This window comes from Maylandia zebra, linkage group LG1 (assembly GCF_041146795.1).
Source record: "Maylandia zebra isolate NMK-2024a linkage group LG1, Mzebra_GT3a, whole genome shotgun sequence".
In the NCBI taxonomy this organism is placed as follows: Eukaryota; Metazoa; Chordata; class Actinopteri; order Cichliformes; family Cichlidae; genus Maylandia; species Maylandia zebra.
This window is the reverse complement of record NC_135167.1, coordinates 29,531,767-29,557,490: the sequence shown is the minus strand read 5'-3', so window position 1 is coordinate 29,557,490 and position 25,724 is coordinate 29,531,767. Positions and strand designations below refer to the sequence as shown.

At 41.2% G+C, this 25,724-nt stretch overlaps 2 protein-coding genes and 3 long non-coding RNA genes across 5 annotated transcripts in view; 1 reads left to right on the top strand and 4 right to left on the bottom strand.

Annotated features, from left to right (window-relative positions):
• The window catches only part of LOC143418897 (uncharacterized), a 33,362-nt gene extending 26,640 nt beyond the window's left edge, over positions 1–6,722 (top strand). Inside the window, exon 4 of the long non-coding RNA XR_013098821.1 lies at positions 5,939–6,722. This is a non-coding gene — a long non-coding RNA (uncharacterized LOC143418897). The remainder of the gene's footprint in view (positions 1–5,938) is intronic.
• Positions 6,723–7,288: 566 nt separating this feature from the next.
• Positions 7,289–10,627, bottom strand: LOC101481717 (serine/threonine-protein kinase pim-2). The gene is made up of 9 exons (XM_004569867.6): positions 9,957–10,627; positions 9,331–9,567; positions 9,080–9,205; positions 8,862–8,956; positions 8,676–8,723; positions 8,373–8,591; positions 8,103–8,283; positions 7,846–8,016; positions 7,289–7,756 (listed from the first exon to the last, which is right to left on the bottom strand). Exons 1-9 carry the CDS (start codon positions 10,015–10,017, stop codon positions 7,665–7,667), a joined length of 1,230 nt encoding a protein of 409 aa, XP_004569924.4. The 5' UTR covers positions 10,018–10,627; the 3' UTR covers positions 7,289–7,664.
• Positions 10,628–12,588: 1,961 nt separating this feature from the next.
• LOC143418896 (uncharacterized) lies at positions 12,589–13,970 on the bottom strand. The gene is made up of 2 exons (XR_013098819.1): positions 12,880–13,970; positions 12,589–12,797 (listed from the first exon to the last, which is right to left on the bottom strand). It is a non-coding gene; the product is annotated as an uncharacterized LOC143418896 (long non-coding RNA).
• A 54-nt stretch (positions 13,971–14,024) lies between these two features.
• LOC112435312 (serine/threonine-protein kinase pim-2-like) lies at positions 14,025–17,756 on the bottom strand. Its single transcript, XM_024803719.2, has 9 exons — positions 17,504–17,756; positions 16,877–17,113; positions 16,626–16,751; positions 16,408–16,502; positions 16,222–16,269; positions 15,919–16,137; positions 15,649–15,829; positions 15,392–15,562; positions 14,025–15,302 (listed from the first exon to the last, which is right to left on the bottom strand). The coding sequence occupies exons 1-9, from the start codon at positions 17,562–17,564 to the stop codon at positions 15,211–15,213; spliced, it is 1,230 nt and encodes a 409-aa protein (XP_024659487.2). The 5' UTR covers positions 17,565–17,756; the 3' UTR covers positions 14,025–15,210.
• Positions 17,757–18,452: 696 nt separating this feature from the next.
• Positions 18,453–24,043, bottom strand: LOC143419077 (uncharacterized). Its single transcript, XR_013099135.1, has 3 exons — positions 23,755–24,043; positions 19,470–19,543; positions 18,453–18,984 (listed from the first exon to the last, which is right to left on the bottom strand). It is a non-coding gene; the product is annotated as an uncharacterized LOC143419077 (long non-coding RNA).
• Between the last annotated feature and the right edge of the window lie 1,681 nt (positions 24,044–25,724).

The window sequence follows — 25,724 nt, the reverse complement described above, 5'->3', positions numbered from 1 at the left end:
GATAAGAACAGTCAAGTGTCACACACATGCCCCAAAGAAATGAATCAAATGTGCGTGTACGCGCACTCGCAGACAGACTTTTTCTCTTTTCTGCAAATGCACAAAACGAAAAATGTTTGCGAGAAAAATAAAAAATACAGAAAATCAGCAAAACAGAAAGATCCATGACCCGTGGCGAAGAGCGCTGGACAACCGAGGCAAAAACGAAGTATTTACATCAGCTTGCTTTCTCTCCCTTTGTGCTAGAGGCGAGTCAATGTGCCAACTATTTGTACATAACAGAACACAAATGGCTGTAGCCTTCACTTTATGCCTGCTGAAGTAGGGAACTGTCTGGCGGAGGTAGCCGGCGAGAAGAGGGGTGAGGGAAGGCAAGGTAATAGGGTGCATAAACAAGGAAAAAGTGCGCGAGCATGTGTGCATGCAGGGGATTGAATCATGCTCCGGTGCCTATGGAACCCAATCGTGTGTGGAGTGTGTTGTTTATGAATTAATAAAGGCAACGTTTCAAGCAAAGCAGAGATGATGGTGGTAGAAAGAGAGAGAGGATACCGGAGAAGCAAGATGGGATGAGAGGAATAAAAAGAGAATGTTAACAAAAATGAGATGAGGGGAGGACAAACAGAGGAAAGGGCGAACAAGAGACACTGTTGTGTTTTCGCCAGCAAATAAATTGGCAAGCTAGCAGTCAAAGAGAAACCTAGCCTACACAGCACCTGTACCACACACGCGCGCACAAGCACACACATGCACATATATATACACTACATATACGCACCCTGTCGGTCCAGATGACTATCATTACCCAGGTAAATACATCTGGCCTTGGGTGGTGGGCGCACTCTCATCGTTTCTCTCTCTGGTGATGTGATTTTTCTCCCTAACCTTTTTCATGCTCCACCTCCTGCCCATTACTTTGCTCCCCCACCCCGTATGAGGCGCACACTTTGCAGGAATACATGGCAGAGCGAGATGGAGAGAAAGATGGAGGTGCAGAGATTCACCTGCCTCATCAAGTAACCAATTATTTAGACATGATTGCATTTGCATTGTGCTGTACCAAAAGGCACTTAGAAAGGTCAGTGCTTCTGGATGTGTTTCTGTTTTATGGTCTTTAATACACAGACACACACGCACACATCCATACCACACATACTACATGCATATCCACTAAGATGACCTACACTTCCCCTCCGCCTGTCCTCCTGTCCCCTCAGTTGTCTTTTTGTTTATTTAAACTGTGGATTTTTTCTCTCTCGTCTTTCTTCTTTGACAGCCGCTCTCTCACTCAAGCTCTCTCCCAGGGGTCTGTTTCACAGATGAGTCCCCTAGTTACAGCATCACTCATTGATTTAAGAACTGCCAAGGGCATTGATCTGAAACATGCTCCAAGGTGCAGAAAAAGTCATTTCTGCTTGCTAGACTGCTAATGACATGATGAAATGCGCCCTGCCGTCCCAGCACATACACAGAGACACCCCATGAATCACTTGCTAACGTGCTTACTAAATGTTTACAGACTGAATGAGTTTTGTCACACTTAATAAACAACAGGGATTTTCCTTATATCCTTATTTCTGTAGTTACTGACTGAACATGCAGTGTGTAACATGTGTTTACATGTTAAATTTAAAGAGACAGTTTAAATAAAATCACAAGCTTGTAATGACCCAAATACAGTAAGCACTCACAGGGTTGTAGTTTGACAGTATATACAGTGGGGCAAAAAAGTATTTAGTCAGCCACCGATTGTGCAAGTTCCCCCACTTAAAATGATGACAGAGGTCAGTAATTTGCACCAGAGGTACACTTCAACTGTGAGAGACAGAATGTGAAAAAAAAAAATCCATGAATCCACATGGTAGGATTTGTAAAGAATTTATTCGTAAATCAGGGTGGAAAATAAGTATTTGGTCACCTCAAACAACGAAAATCTCTGGCTCTCACAGACCTGTAACGTCTTCTGTAAGAAGCTTTTCTGTCCCCCACTCGTTACCTGTATGAATGGCACCTATTTGAACTCATCATCTGTATAAAAGACACCTGTCCACAGCCTCAAACAGTCAGACTCCAAACTCCGCCATGGCCAAGACCAAAGAGCTTTCGAAGGACACCAGGAAAAGTATTGTAGACCTGCACCAGACTGGGAAGAGTGAATCTACAATAGGCAAGCAGCTTGGTGTGAAAAAATCAACTGTGGGAGCAATCATCAGAAAATGGAAGACATACAAGACCACTGATAATCTCCCTCGATCTGGGGCTCCACGCAAGATCTCATCCCGTGGGGTCAAAATGATCATGAGAACGGTGAGCAAAGATCCCAGAACCACACGGGGGGACCTGGTGAATGACCTGCAGAGAGCTGGGACCAAAGTAACAAAGGTCACCATCAGTAACACACTACAACGGCAGGGAATCAAATCCCGCAGTGCCAGACGTGTTCCGCTGCTGAAGCCAGTGCATGTCCAGGCCCGTCTGAAGTTTGCCAGAGAGCACATGGATGATACAGCAGAGGATTGGGAGAATGTCATGTGGTCAGATGAAACCAAAGTAGAACTTTTTGGTATAAACTCAACTCGTCGTGTTTGGAGGAAGAAGAATACTGAGTTGCATCCCAAGAACACCATACCTACTGTGAAGCATGGGGGTGGAAACATCATGCTATGGGGCTGTTTTTCTGCCAAGGGGACAGGACGACTGATCCGTGTTAAGGACAGAATGAATGGGGCCATGTATCGTGAGATTTTGAGCCAAAACCTCCTTCCATCAGTGAGAACTTTGAAGATGAAACGAGGCTGGGTCTTCCAACATGACAATGATCCAAAACACACCGCCCGGGCAACAAAGGAGTGGCTCCGTAAGAAGCATTTGAAAGTCCTGGAGTGGCCTAGCCAGTCTCCAGACCTCAACCCCATAGAAAATCTGTGGCGGGAGTTGAAAGTCCGTGTTGCTCGGCGACAGCCCCAAAACATCACTGCTCTCGAGAAGATCTGCATGGAGGAATGGGCCAAAATACCAGCTACTGTGTGTGCAAACCTGGTAAAGACCTATAGTAAACGTTTGACCTCTGTTATTGCCAACAAAGGTTATGTTACAAAGTATTGAGTTGTATTTTTGTTATTGACCAAATACTTATTTTCCACCCTGATTTACGAATAAATTCTTTACAAATCCTACCATGTGGATTCATGGATTTTTTTTTCACATTCTGTCTCTCACAGTTGAAGTGTACCTCTGGTGCAAATTACTGACCTCTGTCATCATTTTAGGTGGGGGAACTTGCACAATCGGTGGCTGACTAAATACTTTTTTGCCCCACTGTAGTTTGAAATTATTTCATTGTGCCATTTTTATCAAATTGATTAGTTTTAATTATGTGTGTTGGGAAAACATCTTGAGCCACCTTCAATTTCTTTATATTTTGCTTGAGAAATGTTGCAGCTATTTACTGAAATACAAACATACATGAAAATACAGTACATAAGGAAAAAATACCAATCCAGTGCTTTCCACATAGTTTTCCATGGTGGATCAAAATCTGACTGTACTTTTTTGTGTTAATATTTTCATCATTTGCAACACCATCTGCATTTTATAAATGGCTGTAGACACTTGCTACAGTAATTTCAACCAATAATGCAAAACGTTTGGATTCCTTACTCCATCAGGCCTGTTTTCACTGATTCTTTCAGTGACAGTTCTTGTGTAATTTGGGCAACTTCGGCCTTTTCTTAATTTTTGCCTCCCTGAAGAATCCACTGACACCATTTCTGATGAGGCTTCAGTGAACAGTAGATGGATCAACTGAAGGGGCCAGATCACAGGTCCTGTGTCAGGTCTGTGCTGGATTTTTTTCACCATATTTCTTAATATGGAGATCCAGGCTCGGCTGGAGGAGGAGAGGGCCAGACTGGAGCTTGAGCGGTAACAATGGATTTCTAACTCTTATTATGGCCCTTTATTATTTTATTTGTGATGGAGATCTGATATATCCATGAGAAGTATTAACATTTTCAGTTGCTTCTTCCCTTTTTCCCCTCCTTCAGGTTGCTGCAGGCTGAAGATGAAAAGAGGAAACATTTCCAGCTCCTCCAGGAGCAGCAACGTACAGTGGGGCAAAAAAGTATGCCTCATCATAAGAGGCATAACTGATCTCACCGTAGTCCCATGAAGACTCAAGATGAGTGTTTTCATGACTGCCATCTTGGTGTTTTGAAATCAGGCATGATGAATGAAGGGAAGAACTGTCTGTTAAGGTTCTTGAAGAGCGTTTCACCTCTCATTCAAGAAGCTTCTTCAGTTCTCTGAAGAAATTGTGAACTGAAGAAGCTTCTCAGATGAGAGGTGAAACATCTTCAAGAAACTTAAAGAAGTCCAGATGCTTTTCTTTCCAAGCTCCTTAGACTGTAGTTAAACTTCACACACTGGACTTGTCAGTCACACATCCTTCGCCAGTAGGCATTCCCAGAATGATCTTTCCCCCTCTGACGCTTAGAATGACCAAATATGTGCAAAATGGACAATTCAACATGCCACCATGTCGGTCTTTTATTAAATATGACATGGAACAAATGACTGAGCCATTAAATTTGTCACAAAGGTGTTCACCTAATTCCAGGCAAATGGAATAGACTTCTATGGGACCATAAGTCTTTTTGCACTTTGACATTTGTTTTACTTTTCAGATCTGTAACCTATAACTTTTATACTGTATGTGCTTTGATCATAGGAGTCTACGGGGACTTACTTACTTTTAGCACGTTTAGCAGTTGATGTTGGCTTCTTTTTCAGTACTGGAGCTTCCTGTTCATTGAAGACTTTTCTAAAAGGAAATGCTTAATCCAAAATGGCGTTTTAAGGGCTTGGATTAATGTCAATTCCAGCAAATATTCTTTCTTATGTTAAAAGAACATGGATCTCTGTCAGTGATAACTTCTGACTTTATAACTCAAATTTTAAGAGAGAGCTTCACTGCTAAGCTCTCATCTGTGTGGGTGTCACGGTTCGCTTGAGGACTCACACGCAGGACTCAGAGGCACAGTCAGTATTTATTACAGTTCCACCAGGTGTATATACAAACAGTGCAGGGGATAGTGCTATATACAAAGCGGTGACAGGGAAAAGGCTCTGGGGAAATCCAGGTAGGGAAAAGCCACTTGCTCCTCTTCTGACTCTCTCTCCAAACACTCACACAAAAAGGGAATCCGCTCGGGGAATGCAGAGTCGGGTCCAGGGGATCTATGTACAGAAGGAAACACACGTTAGAGGTTTTGCACAGGGAAGCAAAAGAGAACTTGCTCAGAGCCGGGCTGCACTGGCACGAGTCACACACAACGGTCCAGCGATGAGTAGAAGCCACTCCCTGGCTTAAATGCTGGCTGCACTGATGAGGCCCAGGTGTTTCCTCTTCAGAGGGGCGTGGGCCGAGGGCGTGAACCCACCATGAGTTCCGCCCTGGCGAGAGAGCGAGAGACAGAGAGCAAGAGAGAGAGAGAACACTACTAGTCAGCGGCCTGCTGATCCCCTGGCCGTGACAGTGGGGTTCAAATCCCTTATTCAGATTAAGATTTTATGTGACATTACATTGGCAAAAATTAAATTTACTTGAATAATGTGAGTATTGGAGTAAGTACTTGAGTAATTTTTGAATAACTTTAATTTTGTAATGTGCATATTTTATGAATAATGATGTTTCAATACTTTAATCTACTGAATAAGTAAGAATTAGACTTAATAATCTTTTTACTTCAAAAAGGGAAATTGTGTACAATCTTTTATTCTCCAAAATGCACATAATAAAAATGTTTTGGGGAATGTATATGCTTTTTAAGAACCAATTGCTTCTTACCTGATGCATGCTATAACTTGCAGCAAAACTGAACTAAAATTTGTTAACAAGCTTACCAAATAAGAAATGTTTTGTGAATTTTCTTTGCAGAGCGACTATCAAAGCCCACATGCCCTAAAAAGGAGGGCGCGCTGGCCAGTAAAGAGTTCATCACTAAGTTTAAGATAAGAGTTGATCAGAATAGAGGCGATGATGAAAGTCTGGAGCATCAGTTGGAGGCTGCCAACCTGTCTGATGAATCGTTCGAGGCCCAGACAGAAGTCAACGGACAAACATGATCACAGACATTTTAAAAACACGAGTTGAGAGTTAAGGGGGAAAAATATTGTAATAAGTATATATTTGAATTGCACACTAAGATATAAAGTGATGGCAGCGAGCACAGTGTTGCAGGATTGAATTAAAAACACATCTGACTAAGACCAACTGAAATTTAGAGTTGTGTATAATAAAGTTTATTCTTGATTAATAAAACAAATCTGTAATATTTTTCTTTCGCTTTTGTCCATTTGAATCTCGCTACAGCTTAAATAAAAGAAAAGAATGTGTTTTGAATAAATTAAACTCTATTCTCTTTTTTTTCTTTCTTTTTTTCTTGGTGGGTTTTCTTTTGCAATCAAACGCAACATTACACAATTATATAGTATAGTAAGAAATATCCTTTAACTTAATTTAGTATTTGTTTTTTAATTTTTGTTTTTATTGTTTCCCCTTCAGTTTTGTGCTTATAACATGTTCTAATCTGACATATTATGCAGTAAATTATTTTTGCAATAACTTAACAGGCCATTGTGGGAGCCAACATTCACTTATCAAAGACATATTTGTATATTCTGTGGGCTGCTTTATGGTTGTGTCATTTAGAAACATAAGCCACAACAGGACTTCCACCGGAGAGTACTTAAAAATGTATTTTTATGTAAAGATATTTTAATTAACTACTATATTAAGAGAGAACCTATTGTTACATGGATTAATTGTACAAACTGTAGAGAAATAAGTTTAAGCGTGCAACTTTTTATTCATTTTTAACTGTATTAATGTTTTTATGTTGATACAGCCGCCTCATATCTGTTTCCTGAGTGTTTTTTAAACCATGTACTCCATCTATGAGTAAGAACATGAATGAATTCCTTTCCAAATTTGTAGTTCTTTTTTCTTTTATGCTTTTACAACCCACTATGAGCAAACACTCAGCAACAGTGGGAAGGAAAAACTCCCTTCTTGAAGGAAAAAACCTCTGGTAGAACCAGGAAATCTGTCTAAACTAGTTGGGGGTTAGAGCAACAGATGCAAGTCTTCAGATCATTTGCAGTGTGACTGTCTTTGTGCACACTTTGACCTGATTCAGTTTTCTTATTTGTCAAAATGCACCATGGGTAATAAAAAACAAAACAAAAACAAAACAAAATAGTAACGAAGGAGAATCCTCAGCAAAGATGAATTAAACAAGTTTTATTTTGATCAAATTTTTCTTTAAGTAAAACACATCTTTATTTGATGACATTAAAGTCATCAAATAAAGACAGTTTTGATGGAGCTCCTGACCCAGCCCAAGCTCTCTAAGAAGACGAGGAAAAACTCCCCAGGGGGCCAGATCGATGGGAAGAAACCTCGGGAAAGCCCATTCAAAGATAGATCCCCTTTCCTGGGATGGCTGGGGGGGTTACAGGAGCTCCAAAAAAGCTAAATTTTTATTTATTTATTTTTTAAGATTGACCCATCCTATCTATTCCTGTCCAACAGAAAAAAGAAAGGAAGTTACCACAATGTATCACACTTGCATGATAAGGTGTGAATTGTGTGTTTGTGTGTGTTATCTTAGCCAGGGGTGAAGCTGGAGCTCCTCCAGTGTTGGGCGCTTCTCCGGGACTGTAGTTAAACATGCCTCCAAGAAATTCCGGCATCCTTGAAAGAAAGAAAAGATCAAAAAGATGAAGATGATAGTTCTAGTGATCCAAGGCATCAGTGAATCTGGAAGTGTGAAGTTTTCTTACCTGCGGACAGACGCTTTTTGATGCTCAGTTTCTTTGCGAGGAACCTCTCGGTACTAAAGTCCCGTGCATGAAGCGCTTCATACAACACCACTCCCATTTGCCACACCGTGGTGGGTCCACACCTGTAGCAGCTCCTCCTGTACCACTCGGGAGGGGTGTGAAGAGGCGTGCCTAACAAACAGACACAATTACAATTTCTTCTAAAACAAAAGACACAAATTGTTACATCTGTGAAAAGCAGGAGCAGAATATGTTACCATAGAAGATGCGATACAGAGATCGCTGTTTAACAAAGCAGCTCAGTCCAAAGTCGATGATGCGAACTCGAGGCACATCTGAGCCGGTCTCAATCAGAATGTTTTCTCCCTTGATGTCCCGATGAAAGATGTGTTTATCCTCAAGTTCCTTTACAGCATCAACTAGTTGCTTCAGAATGACCTGGAAAAGATGAAAAACACAATAATGAGTTAATGCTTTTCTGCCTTGATTGAACGCTGTACAGTCCAAGGCTCTCCCAGTCAACCTACCTTGGCCTTGTCCTCTGGTAAAGTTCTTCCTTTTTCTGCTTTGTATTTTTGCAGGTCCACAGCAGGGACAGGTCTCTCCAGCACCAGGATCAGCTCTTTGCCAAGGTCGAACCACTCCAGCAAGGACACAGGTGCTGATATTCCCACTGACCCTTCTGCTTCACCTGCAAGTTTAAGCATAATGGCCACTTCCACCGAGAGCTTCTTCCCGCTTTCATCCTGAAATGTTACAACAAAGTGGATGATGAGGAACGCCGCATTCAATCCAGTAATGTAAAACTGATTCAAGTGTTGGACGCTTACCGCCACTTTGCAGTAGACTTTATTTTTGGGAATGTGTTTGATGGCAACCTAAAAGACACAGAGCATTGGTGAGCATTTCCTCAGTATGACATAATGAAAGGTGGAAACACAGCAGACGTTTCAGTTTACGATATTATCCATTATCTGCGTTACTGCCTGTCTTACTACCATCATCTGAACACTTACTGGAAAACGATCTTCTATCCGGTAGCCCGCAAACACTGCTCCGCAGCCTCCTTCTCCGAGCTGGTGCTCCTCCACATATCTGGCTTGGAATTCACCTGAACAGACAAAACAGCAAATCTTGTTTTATTACAGCTGTGACACAAATTACTCTCCTCTGTAGCCTAAATGTTCCTTTTGCCCTTCCCCTGAATATAAAACCCAAGCTGCTTGCTACTTACGTTTCTGGTCTGCCACTGATTTTTTGCCCTGGTCCACATTCCTTCTTTTTTTCTTGGGTGACTCTCTGTTGTCTCCCGTGGCCTTTCTTTTGCCATTTTTTGCGCACACCTGTTTGTTGTTCAAGTCTGGAGATGTGGAAAACACCAAAAGCACATCAGCTCACTGGATGATAGACACAAACACTAAACACCAATATCTTAAACCTAGCAACCACACTTAATCTACCCCCTTATTCAACTAATTAGCCTACCTTTACCAGAGTCCAACGAGGAGGATGCTTGCTCCTTGTCACCGCTCATATGATCAAGCAGTTTAGCCCTCTTTGCTTTCTTTGTTGTGCCCTCTTCATCTTGCACAACCTTGCGTTTCACTCCTTTGACCACATCTGAGCTGGTGGAAGGACCAGCCTGGTCAGCGACCCTCCTCCTTTTTATTGGGGTCTTCTTTTCAGGACTGGCCTTTCTTTTAGCAGTCCTGCTCTTACAATCTATAAACGACAACAACACAGTGGTGAAAAAGAGTCCCCGACATCAGGACTGGAAGTAGTTTGATGGCAAAGAATTTGAAATTGCTTTTGCTTAAATTATCACAAGTTTATTCTTGGGATAAAAAAAACTGACCAGTGCGAATTGATACTAGGTTCACTAAGTCTTAGATCTTGATGACACTTGTTGGTCTGTTTTTACTGTTGAGTCCAAGAATAAACTTATTACCTTATTTTACCAAAAGACCGGTAACCTTTCTTTGATTAGACATCTTGTATTAAAGCTATTTTCAATCAAACATATGATTCAATTGCTCTAAAAATGATTCACACAGTGTCAACAGTTCTAGGATTTGTATTTTACCAGGATTTTATTTTATTATTTTACTTACCTTGATCTCCTGAATCTTTCTTATCGCCTGGAGTGGTCATTTTTCTTGTTTCCTCTTTCATTGTAATTTCGGAGACCCTTTAAAATCGAAAATGTAAACCGTAATGAGTTAATACTGACTTAATATTCCTTCAAATGTGCACCTTTCAAATGCTTGACTTTTCTAACTGAATTCTGTAAGTGAGCTTTATAAGTAAACTCTGGAAACTACGGCAACACAACATAGAATCTTGCCTTTCAGTGACTTCACTGACTGCCAGCAGTTCAAAGTAGTTTACAGAAAAACACTCTGGCAGACAAAGCCATAATATTTCATATGATTCAATCATTTCATATCAATTAAACAGTTTCTTTCATTTTCTTTCATCATTTGTATAAAGACCTCATGTATGGATGACAGTATGAAGATTTGTGGTTGACCACACACTAATAAACACAGTGTCAGCTACATTGTCATCTGATTTAAAGTATTTATTATGTACATTTAACTGTCATGGTACTGAGTCTGTGACCCAGTGTTTTGTGTTTGTTCATTTATATTCATTGATTATTCTTATGTATGTTTTTGGTTCTCTTTATTGTTTTCTTCTTGTGTCATATTCTTAGGCTTTAGGTTTCTGTTACTTTGCCTTGCCCCTGTGTCCCACGTGTCATGTCTAGTCACTCTTAATGCCAGTAGGCATTCCCAGAATGATCTTTCCCCCTCTGACGCTTAGAATGACCAAATATGTGCAAAATGGACAATTCAACATGCCACCATGTCGGTCTTTTATTAAACATGACATGAAACAAATGACTGAGCCATTAAATTTGTCACAAAGGTGTTCACCTAATTCCAGGCAAATGGAATAGACTTCTATGGGACCATAAGTCTTTTTGCACTTTGACATTTGTTTTACTTTTCAGATCTGTAACCTATAACTTTTATACTGTATGTGCTTTGATCATAGGAGTCTACGGGGACTTACTTACTTTTAGCACGTTTAGTAGTTGATGTTGGCTTCTTTTTCAGTACAAATTCAAATTCAAATTTTATTTGTCACGTACACAGTCATACACAGTACGATATGTAGTGAAATGCTTGGACAACTGCTCGTGACCTAAAGAAAACAAAAAAGGAAAAGGCTATGAAAAAGATAGGAAATAAATCTGAAAAATTAAAAAGGGTAAATTTAACTAGGAAGGAATAAAATATAAATTAAGGTTAAAAATGAAATAACTGTACAACACAAATTAGAATGAAGGGTAAATTTAACTGGGAAAGAATAAGATAAAATATATAAATTAAAGTTGAAAATAAAATAACTGTACAACAAAATACACAATATAGAACTATATAAGAATGTATGAAGAAATATAAATAAATAAATATATATATATACACACAATAACAGCAGCTGTACAAGTATTAACCGGAAATGAAGAATGTAGTGACCAGTGACCAGGAAGATGGCGGCGTGATCAGATTTGCCAAACGGAGGGCGGGATTGTGCCTTGTAGCCGTCCTTGACCGTAGTGTAGCAGTGGTCCAGTGTCCTTTCACCTCTGGTGGGGCAGGTGATGTGTTGATAAAAGTTCGGCGCTGCGCGTTTGAGGTTGGCGCTATTAAAGTCCCCCGTCACAATAAGCGCAGCGTCCCGGTGTTGTGTCTGGTGCTGTGTGAGTGCCTCATGCAGCTCGCATAAGGCGGTGACCGTGTCCGCTTGTGGTGGAATATAAACGGCACTTACAATGACCGATGTAAATTCCCGAGGTAGATAAAAAGGACGACACATGATGGACAGAAGTTCCAGATTTGGTGTGCAGGAGCATGTGAGAGGAACAACGTTCGCACTGTTGCACCAGTTGTTGTTCACCATTAAACACACGCCGCCTCCCCTTGACTTCCCTGAGTCCCGTGTCCTGTCCATGCGGTGAACCGAGAAGAACTCGGCCGGCTGGATGGCGTGGTCCGGCACCGCTGGGTTCAGCCATGTCTCGGTGAAGCAGAGGAGATTGCAGTCCCGAATGTCTCTCTGGAACTTTACCCTGGCCCTGAGGTCGTCAAGCTTGTTCTCCAGTGACTGGACGTTGGCGAGCAGGATGCTAGGCAGAGGTGTGCGGTGTGCACGAGCTCTCAGCCTGTTCCTGACGCCGGCTCGCTTCCCTCTAGGCCGCCGCCGCTTCCCTTTGTTCTCCCTCAAGATCTCACTCGGCCAGCTCGGATCCGGAGTTAAAAACTTCGAATTGTGAGTACATTGTATACCAATAGAAACAAGAGTGTCACTGTCATACCTAATGTACCCAATGGTGATGATTTTGCCGATTTAGAAACGCTGAAAACTAACTTAAAAAACAAAGACAAAGAAAAAGTGGTCGGAGCAGTCGTGACGGCAGCCGACCTCACCGGCGCCAGTACTGGAGCTTCCTGCTCATTGAAGACTTTTCTAAAAGGAAATGCTTAATCCAAAATGGCGTTTTAAGGGCTTGGATTAATGTCAATTCCAGCAAATATTCTTTCTTATGTTAAAAGAACATGGATCTCTGTCCGTGATAACTTCTGACTTTATAACTCAAATTTTAAGAGAGAGCTTCACTGCTAAGCTCTCATCTGTGTGGGTGTCACGGTTCGCTTGAGGACTCACAAGCAGGACTCAGAGGCACAGTCAGTATTTATTACAGTTCCACCAGGTGTATATACAAACAGTGCAGGGGATAGTGCTATATACAAAGCGGTGACAGGGAAAAGGCTCCGGGGAAATCCAGGTAGGGAAAAGCCACTTGCTCCTCTTCTGACTCTCTCTCCAAACACTCACACAAAAAGGGAATCCGCTCGGGGAATGCAGAGTCGGGTCCAGGGGATCTATGTACAGAAGGAAACACACGTTAGAGGTTTTGCACAGGGAAGCAAAAGAGAACTTGCTGCACTGGCACGAGTCACACACAACGGTCCAGCGATGAGTAGAAGCCACTCCCTGGCTTAAATGCTGGCTGCACTGATGAGGCCCAGGTGTTTCCTCTTCAGAGGGGCGTGGGCCGAGGGCGTGAACCCACCATGAGTTCCGCCCTGGCGAGAGAGCGAGAGACAGAGAGCAAGAGAGAGAGAGAACACTACTAGTCAGCGGCCTGCTGATCCCCTGGCCGTGACAGTGGGGTTCAAATCCCTTATTCAGATTAAGATTTTATGTGACATTACATTGGCAAAAATTAAATTTACTTGAATAATGTGAGTATTGGAGTAAGTACTTGAGTAATTTTTGAATAACTTTAATTTTGTAATGTGCATATTTTATGAATAATGATGTTTCAATACTTTAATCTACTGAATAAGTAAGAATTAGACTTAATAATCTTTTTACTTCAAAAAGGGAAATTGTGTACAATCTTTTATTCTCCAAAATGCACATAATAAAAATGTTTTGGGGAATGTATATGCTTTTTAAGAACCAATTGCTTCTTACCTGATGCATGCTATAACTTGCAGCAAAACTGAACTAAAATTTGTTAACAAGCTTACCAAATAAGAAATGTTTTGTGAATTTTCTTTGCAGAGCGACTATCAAAGCCCACATGCCCTAAAAAGGAGGGCGCGCTGGCCAGTAATGAGTTCATCACTAAGTTTAAGATAAGAGTTGATCAGAATAGAGGCGATGATGAAAGTCTGGAGCATCAGTTGGAGGCTGCCAACCTGTCTGATGAATCGTTCGAGGCCCAGACAGAAGTCAATGGACAAACATGATCACAGACATTTTAAAAACGCGAGTTGAGAGTTAAGGGGGAAAAATATTGTAATAAGTATATATTTGAATTGCACACTAAGATATAAAGTGATGGCAGCGAGCACAGTGTTGCAGGATTGAATTAAAAACACATCTGACTAAGACCAACTGAAATTTAGAGTTGTGTATAATAAAGTTTATTCTTGATTAATAAAACAAATCTGTAATATTTTTCTTTCTCTTTTGTCCATTTGAATCTCGCTACAGCTTAAATAAAAGAAAAGAATGTGTTTTGAATAAATTAAACTCTATTCTCTTTTTTTTCTTTCTTTTTTTCTTGGTGGGTTTTCTTTTGCAATCAAACGCAACATTACACAATTATATAGTATAGTAAGAAATATCCTTTAACTTAATTTAGTATTTGTTTTTTCATTTTTGTTTTTATTGTTTCCCCTTCAGTTTTGTGCTTATAACATGTTCTAATCTGACATATTATGCAGTAAATTATTTTTGCAATAACTTAACAGGCCATTGTGGGAGCCAACATTCACTTATCAAAGACATATTTGTATATTCTGTGGGCTGCTTTATGGTTGTGTCATTTAGAAACATAAGCCACAACAGACTTCCACCGGAGAGTACTTAAAAATGTATTTTTATGTAAAGATATTTTAATTAACTACTATATTAAGAGAGAACCTATTGTTACATGGATTAATTGTACAAACTGTAGAGAAATAAGTTTAAGCGTGCAACTTTTTATTCATTTTTAACTGTATTAATGTTTTTATGTTGATACAGATGCCTCATATCTGTTTCCTGAGTGTTTTTTAAACCATGTACTCCATCTATGAGTAAGAACATGAATGAATTCCTTTCCAAATTTGTAGTTCTTTTTTCTTTTATGCTTTTACAACCCACTATGAGCAAACACTCAGCAACAGTGGGAAGGAAAAACTCCCTTCTTGAAGGAAAAAACCTCTGGTAGAACCAGGAAATCTGTCTAAACTAGTTGGGGGTTAGAGCAACAGATGCAAGTCTTCAGATCATTTGCAGTGTGACTGTCTTTGTGCACACTTTGACCTGATTCAGTTTTCTTATTTGTCAAAATGCACCATGGGTAATAAAAAACAAAACAAAAACAAAACAAAATAGTAATGAAGGAGAATCCTCAGCAAAGATGAATTAAACAAGTTTTATTTTGATCAAATTTTTCTTTAAGTAAAACACATCTTAATTTGATGGCATTAAAGTCATCAAATAAAGACAGTTTTGATGGAGCTCCTGACCCAGCCCAAGCTCTCTATGAAGACGAGGAAAAACTCCCCAGGGGGCCAGATCGATGGGAAGAAACCTCGGGAAAGCCCATTCAAAGAGAGATCCCCTTTCCTGGGATGGCTGGGGGGGTTACAGGAGCTCCAAAAAAGCTAAATTTTTATTTATTTATTTTTTAAGATTGACCCATCCTATCTATTCCTGTCCAACAGAAAAAAGAAAGGAAGTTACCACAATGTATCACACTTGCATGATAAGGTGTGAATTGTGTGTTTGTGTGTGTTATCTTAGCCAGGGGTGAAGCTGGAGCTCCTCCAGTGTTGGGCGCTTCTCCGGGACTGTAGTTAAACATGCCTCCAAGAAATTCCGGCATCCTTGAAAGAAAGAAAAGATCAAAAAGATGAAGATGATAGTTCTAGTGATCCAAGGCATCAGTGAATCTGGAAGTGTGAAGTTTTCTTACCTGCGGACAGACGCTTTTTGATGCTCAGTTTCTTTGCGAGGAACCTCTCGGTACTAAAGTCCCGTGCATGAAGCGCTTCATACAACACCACTCCCATTTGCCACACCGTGGTGGGTCCACACCTGTAGCAGCTCCTCCTGTACCACTCGGGAGGGGTGTGAAGAGGCGTGCCTAACAAACAGACACAATTACAATTTCTTCTAAAACAAAAGACACAAATTGTTACATCTGTGAAAAGCAGGAGCAGAATATGTTACCATAGAAGATGCGATACAGAGATCGCTGTTTAACAAAGCAGCTCAGTCCAAAGTCGATGATGCGAACTCGAGGCACATCTGAGCCGGTCTCAATCAGAATGTTTTCTCCCTTGATGTCCCGATGAAAGATGTGTTTATCCTCAAGTTCCTTTACAGCATCAACTAGTTGCTTCAGAATGACCTGGAAAAGATGAAAAACACAATAATGAGTTAATGCTTTTCTGCCTTGATTGAACGCTGTACAGTCCAAGGCTCTCCCAGTCAACCTACCTTGGCCTTGTCCTCTGGTAAAGTTCTTCCTTTTTCTGCTTTGTATTTTTGCAGGTCCACAGCAGGGACAGGTCTCTCCAGCACCAGGATCAGCTCTTTGCCAAGGTCGAACCACTCCAGCAAGGACACAGGTGCTGATATTCCCACTGACCCTTCTGCTTCACCTGCAAGTTTAAGCATAATGGCCACTTCCACCGAGAGCTTCTTCCCGCTTTCATCCTGAAATGTTACAACAAAGTGGATGATGAGGAACGCCGCATTCAATCCAGTAATGTAAAACTGATTCAAGTGTTGGACGCTTACCGCCACTTTGCAGTAGACTTTATTTTTGGGAATGTGTTTGATGGCAACCTAAAAGACACAGAGCATTGGTGAGCATTTCCTCAGTATGACATAATGAAAGGTGGAAACACAGCAGACGTTTCAGTTTACGATATTATCCATTATCTGCGTTACTGCCTGTCTTACTACCATCATCTGAACACTTACTGGAAAACGATCTTCTATCCGGTAGCCCGCAAACACTGCTCCGCAGCCTCCTTCTCCGAGCTGGTGCTCCTCCACATATCTGGCTTGGAATTCACCTGAACAGACAAAACAGCAAATCTTGTTTTATTACAGCTGTGACACAAATTACTCTCCTCTGTAGCCTAAATGTTCCTTTTGCCCTTCCCCTGAATATAAAACCCAAGCTGCTTGCTACTTACGTTTTTGGTCTGCCACTGATTTTTTGCCCTGGTCCACATTCCTTCTTTTTTTCTTGGGTGACTCTCTGTTGTCTCCCGTGGCCTTTCTTTTGCCATTTTTTGCGCACACCCGTTTGTTGTTCAAGTCTGGAGATGTGGAAAACACCAAAAGCACATCAGCTCACTGGATGATAGACACAAACACTAAACACCAATATCTTAAACCTAGCAACCACACTTAATCTACCCCCTTATTCAACTAATTAGCCTACCTTTACCAGAGTCCAACGAGGAGGATGCTTGCTCCTTGTCACCGCTCATATGATCAAGCAGTTTAGCCCTCTTTGCTTTCTTTGTTGTGCCCTCTTCATCTTGCACAACCTTGCGTTTCACTCCTTTGACCACATCTGAGCTGGTGGAAGGACCAGCCTGGTCAGCGACCCTCCTCCTTTTTATTGGGGTCTTCTTTTCAGGACTGGCCTTTCTTTTAGCAGTCCTGCTCTTACAATCTATAAACGACAACAACACAGTGGTGAAAAAGAGTCCCCAACATCAGGACTGGAAGTAGTTTGATGGCAAAGAATTTGAAATTGCTTTTGCTTAAATTATCACAAGTTTATTCTTGGGATAAAAAAAAACTGACCAGTGCGAATTGATACTAGGTTCACTAAGTCTTAGATCTTGATGACACTTGTTGGTCTGTTTTTACTGTTGAGTCCAAGAATAAACTTATTACCTTATTTTACCAAAAGACCGGTAACCTTTCTTTGATTAGACATCTTGTATTAAAGCTATTTTCAATCAAACATATGATTCAATTGCTCTAAAAATGATTCACACAGTGTCAACAGTTCTAGGATTTGTATTTTACCAGGATTTTATTTTATTATTTTACTTACCTTGATCTCCTGAATCTTTCTTATCGCCTGGAGTGGTCATTTTTCTTGTTTCCTCTTTCATTGTAATTTCGGAGACCCTTTAAAATCGAAAATGTAAACCGTAATGAGTTAATACTGACTTAATATTCCTTCAAATGTGCACCTTTCAAATGCTTGACTTTTCTAACTGAATTCTGTAAGTGAGCTTTATAAGTAAACTCTGGAAACTACGGCAACACAACATAGAATCTTGCCTTTCAGTGACTTCACTGACTGCCAGCAGTTCAAAGTAGTTTACAAAAAAACACTCTGGCAGACAAAGCCATAATATTTCATATGATTCAATCATTTCATATCAATTAAACAGTTTCTTTCATTTTCTTTCATCATTTGTATAAAGACCTCATGTATGGATGACAGTATGAAGATTTGTGGTTGACCACACACTAATAAACACAGTGTCAGCTACATTGTCATCTGATTTAAAGTATTTATTATGTACATTTAACTGTCATGGTACTGAGTCTGTGACCCAGTGTTTTGTGTTTGTTCATTTATATTCATTGATTATTCTTATGTATGTTTTTGGTTCTCTTTATTGTTTTCTTCTTGTGTCATATTCTTAGGCTTTAGGTTTCTGTTACTTTGCCTTGCCCCTGTGTCCCACTTGTCATGTCTAGTCACTCTTGTTTCCATGTTCCCCAATTTCTCCCCAGTCAGTCATGTCTCTGTGTCAACTCTGTGTCTTTGTAAAAGTCTCTTGTTTGCTGTTTTACTTTGATAGTCATGTGTGCTATGTTAGTTTTTTCATGTCTGTGAAGGTTTTCAGTCATCTAGGTCATCGTAGTCTAAGGAGTTTGGAAAGAAAGCGTCTGGACTTGAAGTTGCTTGAAGATGAGAAAGAACTTAAACTTTGCTTGAACGTCTTCAAGCAACTTAAAGAAGACCAGACGTTTTCTTTCTAAGCTCCTTAGACTATGTTAGTGTTTTCAGTTTTCCTTCCCCATGGTCTTGTTGTTTGTGATTTCTCGCAGCTGTGCTCTCATCCTGTGTCTTATTCCCTCATTTATCCCTCTGTGTATTTAAGCCCATTGTTTTCCTCTGTTTGCTGTTGGGTTGTCTGTGTATCATCCATGACAATTAAATTAAATAGCAAATGCAACTACAATTTCAATGAGATTCATTCCTGGCATACTGCGGTGGCTGAAAGTAGACACCAAGCATTATCACTGTAACTGATGTAAATATTGGACTTGGAGGGGATTCATCTGATAGACTGATGCAAACATTACGGTGAGGAAAATTTTGAATCTCCCAATTTTCTTTTTTTCTGAAAGAAAGAAAGTTGGTTACTGTATCACATTTGTATGGCAAGATGTGAATTCAGTATGCGTGTGTGTGTTTGTGTCAGAGAGGAGTTTATCTGAGCCAGGGGTAAAGCAGGAGGTCCTCCAGCTTTGGGCACTTCTCCAGGACTTTGTTAAAACTTGTTTTCAAGACGTCTGAAATGAAAGAAGGACAAGAGATATCCAGATGATAATTCCAGTGATCCAAGCGATCACATTGATTTTCTGCAAAATTTTCTTTTTGAGAGTCATTCGGCTGGGCATGGGGTATAACACATCTGCAATGCAGCAACATCTGCCTACTGGGTCTGTGTGAGAGTGTTATCTCAATGGCGGGAATGAGGACGTTGGAATTTGGCATCTCAGGCACCAACTCATCTCTTTCCTTAACTGGGCTCACCAGAGACTGGTTTCAGCCTCTCTCCATGCTTTAAGGAGGTTGAGTTGATAAATCTGACTGGCCCCTCCCCTGTCTGACCCTATCTCTTCATAGTCAACACCAATGTTCTCACCGTGTGACCATGAACGGTCCTTACCACTTGGCAAGTAATTTCGAGCTAGATGAAGGGAGTAAGACAAGCACTTTATGTCCCCGTTAAAATACAATTACATTTTATCAAATATCACTAAGCAGTCCTTACCTTTAAATACAGCCTGGTTTCTTTCTCTTTCTTTCTATATCTCTGAGTGAAGTTAGCTCTCATTCTTTCTCTTCCTGTGAAATACAGCAAGTGGAGCTTTAGCTAGCAACACACTGTGACACAGTTAGTGTTTGTTGAGGTGATAGAAATGCTGCATTTGAAATTACCTGACACAACATTTTACTCCCTTTTATGTTCACTCATTTTTTTCTGAAGTACCGCAAATTATGGGCACGTGGGGTTGTTCTGGTGTTGTGCTAAAAATAAATAAATCAAAACTACGGTACATGGTTTGCTCTTTCATCTCTTTTTATGCGACATCCTCTACTGATTAAAACACGACTGCCTTTCACTGTTTAGGCTCAAATCTCATTGTTTGAAGGCCTGCAGTGACGTGAAATATTAAGAACGTGACTTTCAGATACCGTTCATCTGCTCTAGACAGTTTTTAGGCCTGCAACTTCTTGTCCTCCACTTGTCAAATTTCCTCAAATTTTTTAAGGACTCACTGCACAGATCGCAGATATATTCCAAGTTTTGAGCTAATTGGGAATCACTTTGCTGGTGCAAAATTCCTACAGACTGGAGGCTTGTCAAACTGTTATTTTTTGGCATTTGTTTGCAGATTGGTTCTTTTCCAAGTTGTGTGTTTTGTGTAGACACAATACTGGTTCCTTGACTTTGGTGGATTTCTTATGCTAGAATGATTCGTGGGTCATTGTTAAGTAGCTTAAGGAACAAAAAACACTCAAATCTTCAGTTGCTGTATTTGAAATGAGTGAAAAAACAGCCAAAAGGCAAAGCCCGGAGAACTCGAGACTTTTTCACAGTACTGTAATTGTGTTTGTTTTTGTTTGTTGGGCTTTTGAAGGCCACAAATCAAGTATGAAATCATTAGTGGATCATTAGCAGTAATAAACCATTGTTTCAAACCCTTAGTGGGCTAAGATGTTTACTTTATAGTTGTGGCTTCTTGGTTTCAAATTCAACCTCTAATCTTACATCACAGCAATGCAAACATTCTTTTATGCCCTGTTTTGTAAACTGTATAGTTTACAGCTAAAATGAAGAGTGAAGATCCGCTCTGGGAGCTCTACCTAAAATCATTTGCATGTACTATGAGTTGTGGAGTCACAGGAGGCTCTCTTTGTAGTTGATGCCCAAATTAGAATAGATGTCCATAAGTTGGGTGAATGCATTTCTTCTTTGTACACACACACACACACACACACACACACACACACACACACACACACACACACACACACACACACACACACACACACACACAGACAGAGTCCTATACTTTAATGGTGTAGAGAGAGAAACACTTCTCACACACACATTCAACTATAGACATATGCAATCTTCGAAGTCCATCGGGCTGGGCAATACAGAAGCAGAAGCCCCACGAGAGGCAGTGGATGACAGGAATGAGGAACATGGAGAAGAGAGTCTGTTTGGAGGTGCGGGGGGGATTGGGGGTAAATAATGAATTATGCATGATGGCTAGCTCGGCCTGGCCTTCTCAGATGGATTCATTATGGGGGGCTGGCCAGGTAATATAAGGACTGTCAAGAAAAACACTAGCAAAACAGTGGAAATGGTACCAAATGAAAGGTGTGTATGTGTGTGTGCGTGTGCGTGTGTGTGTGTGTGTGTGTGTTGTGCGCTCCACCTGCTCCTGCCCTAGAGCAGTAGTGGAGAGGTGACCCTGCTATGGTAATAATGTGCTGGGGATTACAATTTGATGGAACCAAGCCACAAGGGTTCTTTCCTGCCCACTCTAATGACAGCTTGTTGCTGCTGGGACCGCTATACAAGGCCCTCTTGACACACACATACACACAGACGTGCACATGTGCACACAAACGCACACAATCTTCCTCACCGTTTTCCTCCCGCCACGGCTGGTTGAAGTGATACAAAGCAAAGCGTAAAGAGATGGTTATGAGAGATTTGAGAGAAAGGCGAGGAAGAGATGAGACAGATGTGTGAGATTTGTGTAGCTTGAAGACACGTTTAAAGAAAATAGCTGTGATAGGTGGACATCTGAGAAGCTGATCACGGGAGCGGGAAAGGAGGAGTGTTTGAGAAGGAGTTTGAAAGTGGTTGTCCAGGCAGATAAGTGTCAGGAGAGTGCCGCTGACAACAGAGGTACCTGCTCCTTGCCTTGTCCGCCTGTCTGACTGCATTGATTCACTGCTTCACTGAGCCAACAGCGGCTGACTGACTGGGTTCCGCTGTCTCGCTAAAGGTATTTTCTTTCTTCCCATACTAAGGATTTGACAGACCAGACGCTTTAAGCAATTGTTCTGTTTCCCTCATGTCTGTCTTCAAAAGAACTGCTAAAGAGGTAAAAAAAATATATATATAAACCCAAAAAAGAACACAGTCACTTTACTGCATGTGAACATCACAAGTTTCACCTCTCCTTTTCTCACACTGAGAACAATTACAGCTCTATTTATCTGACTAGCAGCCTCGGCCTTAAACTCGCTTTTCTTGTCACCGCTAACTACCTGCTCTTGTAGCAAACACATCTAATTAATTAGACAAATGTGATTCTGTTGTCGAGGATAATTGTTTGCCAACGCATCGGGAAGCTGAACATAAGCCAGCCAACCAATTAGATGGAGACTCAGACACAGACAAACTGTCAATCAGCAATTACTCAGTCAGTCAGGTGGTACACAAACTGCTGCTGGTGAAGAGAGATGTGACAGCGCCTCTGAAAGGCCCAAGCACAAATGTCTTCTTTCATTAGATCCACCTCAGTCTCCTCATCCATCAGCCTGCGTGCGTACAGTATTCACAGTACATTTTCTAAAAAAGGAGGTCACCATCATCTTTCACTAATATTGCTCGTCCATCCTGAAGTTGTCTGAATTGAAAACAGTCTGGACAGAAAGTCTCTGCATTTTCAAGAAAAGACAGCGTTTAAAAACAAGAGCAGCAGAGACATGGAGACAAATTATGGAATTTAGCCAGTTCACTAAAGCTGTCAGCACTGTTTCTCAAGCCTGAGCTGGTGCTTAGGATTTAGTGGCTTGTCGTTACATAGGGGGGATTAGGCCCTTGACAAAGTGCCTATTGATTTACCTACCTGTTGTGTGTTGAATTAGACCAAATATATTAAATACCCCCACCCCCCTCGTAATAAGTAATATGGGCTGATGGAGGGTTTTGAAGAAATCGTGATTGTGTCTAGAGATGCCACGATACCACTTTTTTATGTCCGATACCGATACCGATATCATAAATTTGGATATCTGCCGATACCGATATGAATCCGATATAGTGTTTTTTAATCAACAAAACTGTTTTTTAAATATCTTGCTGCATTTTGTATAAGTTCATACTCAAGTTTAAAACAACAACTACACTAAAGCTATTCTGTTATACCTGTATGCAAAAAAAAGTTTCATAGTTCAGCAATACTGATCAATCTAATAAACTTAAACCTACACCATCCTCCCTATTCTGGTATTTTAAAGAGTACTTAGCATAAATATTAAGCAACCTAACTAACAGGGTTCCAACTCCCAGCAACAACAAAAATAAATAAATAAAAAATAGGGAACCACCCCTCACGCTCCACCTCATGATGCTTAATCGACGTAATCAACCTTAATTTGATGCAGTGTGAAAAAAAATGCACAGAAATCAATTATTTTTCAAGAAATATTAAATAGATTCAACATCTTTCTTCAACAAAATTGCAGACTGCACAGATGGTACCTTCCCAAAGGAAAAAGTACTATAGCTTACTAGGGTATATATATTAGACTTAATAGTTACTATATACAGTAATTGACTTCTATTCATTTTACATCAAATTGAAACTTTGGGTGTCAGATAATTATTTATTAAAAGCTTGACATTTTAAATGAGAATAAGAAAGAAAAGTATGTCTTTGTGCCCCCTTTTCCCTGTTAATGCCCTATCGGCCCCCCTGGCTAAACTTTGCTAGATCCGCCCCTGCACAGTTACCAGTGTCAGCTACGTAGAAAAAGATCCTCGAGTAGAAAGTAATATTAAATACATTCTAACAACAGCTGATCAAGCTTAAACGTGCTTCTGTTGTTCAGCCGCTGGTTTCCTCTTTCTGGTGCAAAGTGGGCCAAAAGCAAACTAGAGACACGGACTCACGACAGAAAAGCTGATCAGCTGATCGTTAAGCAGTTTCATGATTGAAGTAGCAGCAAGAAGAGGCAGTCGCTCCATATATCGTTTGTTAAGCTTAACGCAGGAATGCTTTACAAACATTCAGAGATGGACTTACACACTTGCTTTACTTCTCTCGGGGATAACTTTGTCGGAGATGAAATGCCGGGTTGCTAGCGAAGCTCCACATGCTATCCAGACCACCTACAGGTCCCGCATGCCACAGCCGCTCTATCACGTGATGCATACTGCTCCGACGTGCTAACGTTCTGAGGTGAGTTACGGTGTGTTGCAAGTTTTGTGAGGTGCTTTCGTGATATTTAATGGATCGGATTACATTTTTTATTTTTCTCCGATATCCGATCCAGTAATTTAGGTCAGTATCGGACCGATACCGATACGTAATATCGGATCGGTCCATCTCTAATTGTGTCAACTGTTGAAAGGCATCAACACAGACTTACAGCCATGTAGACACCATGAAATGTCAATGAAATTCAGTGACGTTCACTGATGAGAGTCCTGAGTAAAACTGAACTTGGTTTTAGCAAATAAAGCATCTGCCAACAAAAGTTCAGTGTAGCCTTCACTTAAATATCAAAGACTGTCAGTCACAAAGTGTCATGGTCCTGGGCCATGTGGGCCCAGTATTCTTAGTTTTCATGTATTTTTGTATTTTGTTCTTTATTTAGGCCATGCTTCCTGGGTTGATCTGTTACGTTGTTCCTTATGTGTTTTCCCTTCGTGACTCTCACCCCCTGTGTGCCCCTCTGTGTATTTATGAGCCCTCGTCTCTCTTTGTGTTTTATTCTATGTTTTCCCCAGCCCGTTATGTCTGCGTTCTCCCCGTGCTCTCTCCCCTCCTGTTTGAACCTCTGTGTACTTCCTGTTTTACTTTGCCCATCTCCCATCAGTGTTACGTTTACTCCTGCCGTGTCTTGTTATGATTATCAGTGTCACCTGTGTTCCCCGTGTGCATCCACTTCCCCTGATCATCCCTCATGTGTATTTAGTCTCTGTGTTTCATACAGTCTGTGTCGCGTCGTCTGTGTTACCACCTCTGTGTTCCGTATTCCAAGCCATAGCTTTTCCTTAGTTTATTTCCAGTTTAGGTTTTCGTTTGAACGGTTACTCTTATGCTGCCTTCACTCGTTTTGTTCCTTTTCATCAGCCATAATAAACGGCTCGCTTTTGTTTAAATCCACTCCTGCATCCTCGCCTGTGTTCGCACCTGGGTCCACCACACACGTTTCCGCACGGTCTGCCTCCGCAGACCCTGACACAAAGTCATACATGACCAGGAAGTTTGTCCAGGTGTTTGTTTGTCAAGGTGTTGCAGAGTGTGGTGCAGGACTATTGCTGATGCATCATCCATTGATTAGTTAGTGCGTTATGCAAACTGGTCTATAGTGTCCAGACCCATGTGGTTGATGTGTGTGAGAACCATTTTTTCTAGACACTTCATGACGACTGGTGTGAGTGCCACTGGCCCGAAGTCATTCAGGGCGGATGTGTCCAGTCTTTTGAGGACTGGTATGATGGTGGGGGACTACTGCCTGGGATAGTGACAGGTTGAAGATATCAGTTTATGCACCAGCTAGGCCTTCAAAACTCTGGACTACAGCTCTGCTTTCGACACCATCCGCCCGGGCAAGATGATCAAGAAGCTGACAGACCTCAGCATACTGACTCCCATCAGCAACTGGATTCTGGACTTCCTGACATGTGGTGAGAATGGGAGGACGGGTGTCTGCTGAGCCCCCCTTCAGCACAGGAGCTCCACAGGGCTGCTGCCTCAGCCCCAAACTCTTCACCCCGTACACCTATGACTGTGTCTCCACCCAGGACAACTCAATGGTCATCAAATACGCTGACGACACCACCATCCTGGGGCTCATCAAGGAGGCGGGGGGACGAGTCCAGGTACAGGACCCTGGTAGACAACGTTCTTGAATATGGAGAGGAGAATGACCTCATCCTCAACACAGACAAGACCAAGGAATTAATACTGGAGCCGTACTCTCAACATTAACACAAAAGTGAAAAAAGCCCAGCAAAGCCTTATTTTCATTCGGCTGCACAGGAAAG

Coding starts and splice junctions, on each gene's coding strand:
- LOC101481717 (XM_004569867.6), bottom strand. CDS start 10,017: ATGAAAGAGGAAACAAGAAAAATGACCACTCCAGGCGATAAGAAAGAT. Junction 9,206..9,330: donor CTCGTTGGACTCTGGTAAAG/GTAGGCTAATTA, acceptor CCACATCTCCAG/ACTTGAACAACAAACAGGTG. Junction 8,724..8,861: donor GGATAGAAGATCGTTTTCCA/GTAAGTGTTCAG, acceptor TGTGTCTTTTAG/GTTGCCATCAAACACATTCC.
- LOC112435312 (XM_024803719.2), bottom strand. CDS start 17,564: ATGAAAGAGGAAACAAGAAAAATGACCACTCCAGGCGATAAGAAAGAT. Junction 17,114..17,503: donor GAAAGATTCAGGAGATCAAG/GTAAGTAAAATA, acceptor TGTCGTTTATAG/ATTGTAAGAGCAGGACTGCT. Junction 16,138..16,221: donor AAGTCTACTGCAAAGTGGCG/GTAAGCGTCCAA, acceptor GTAACATTTCAG/GATGAAAGCGGGAAGAAGCT.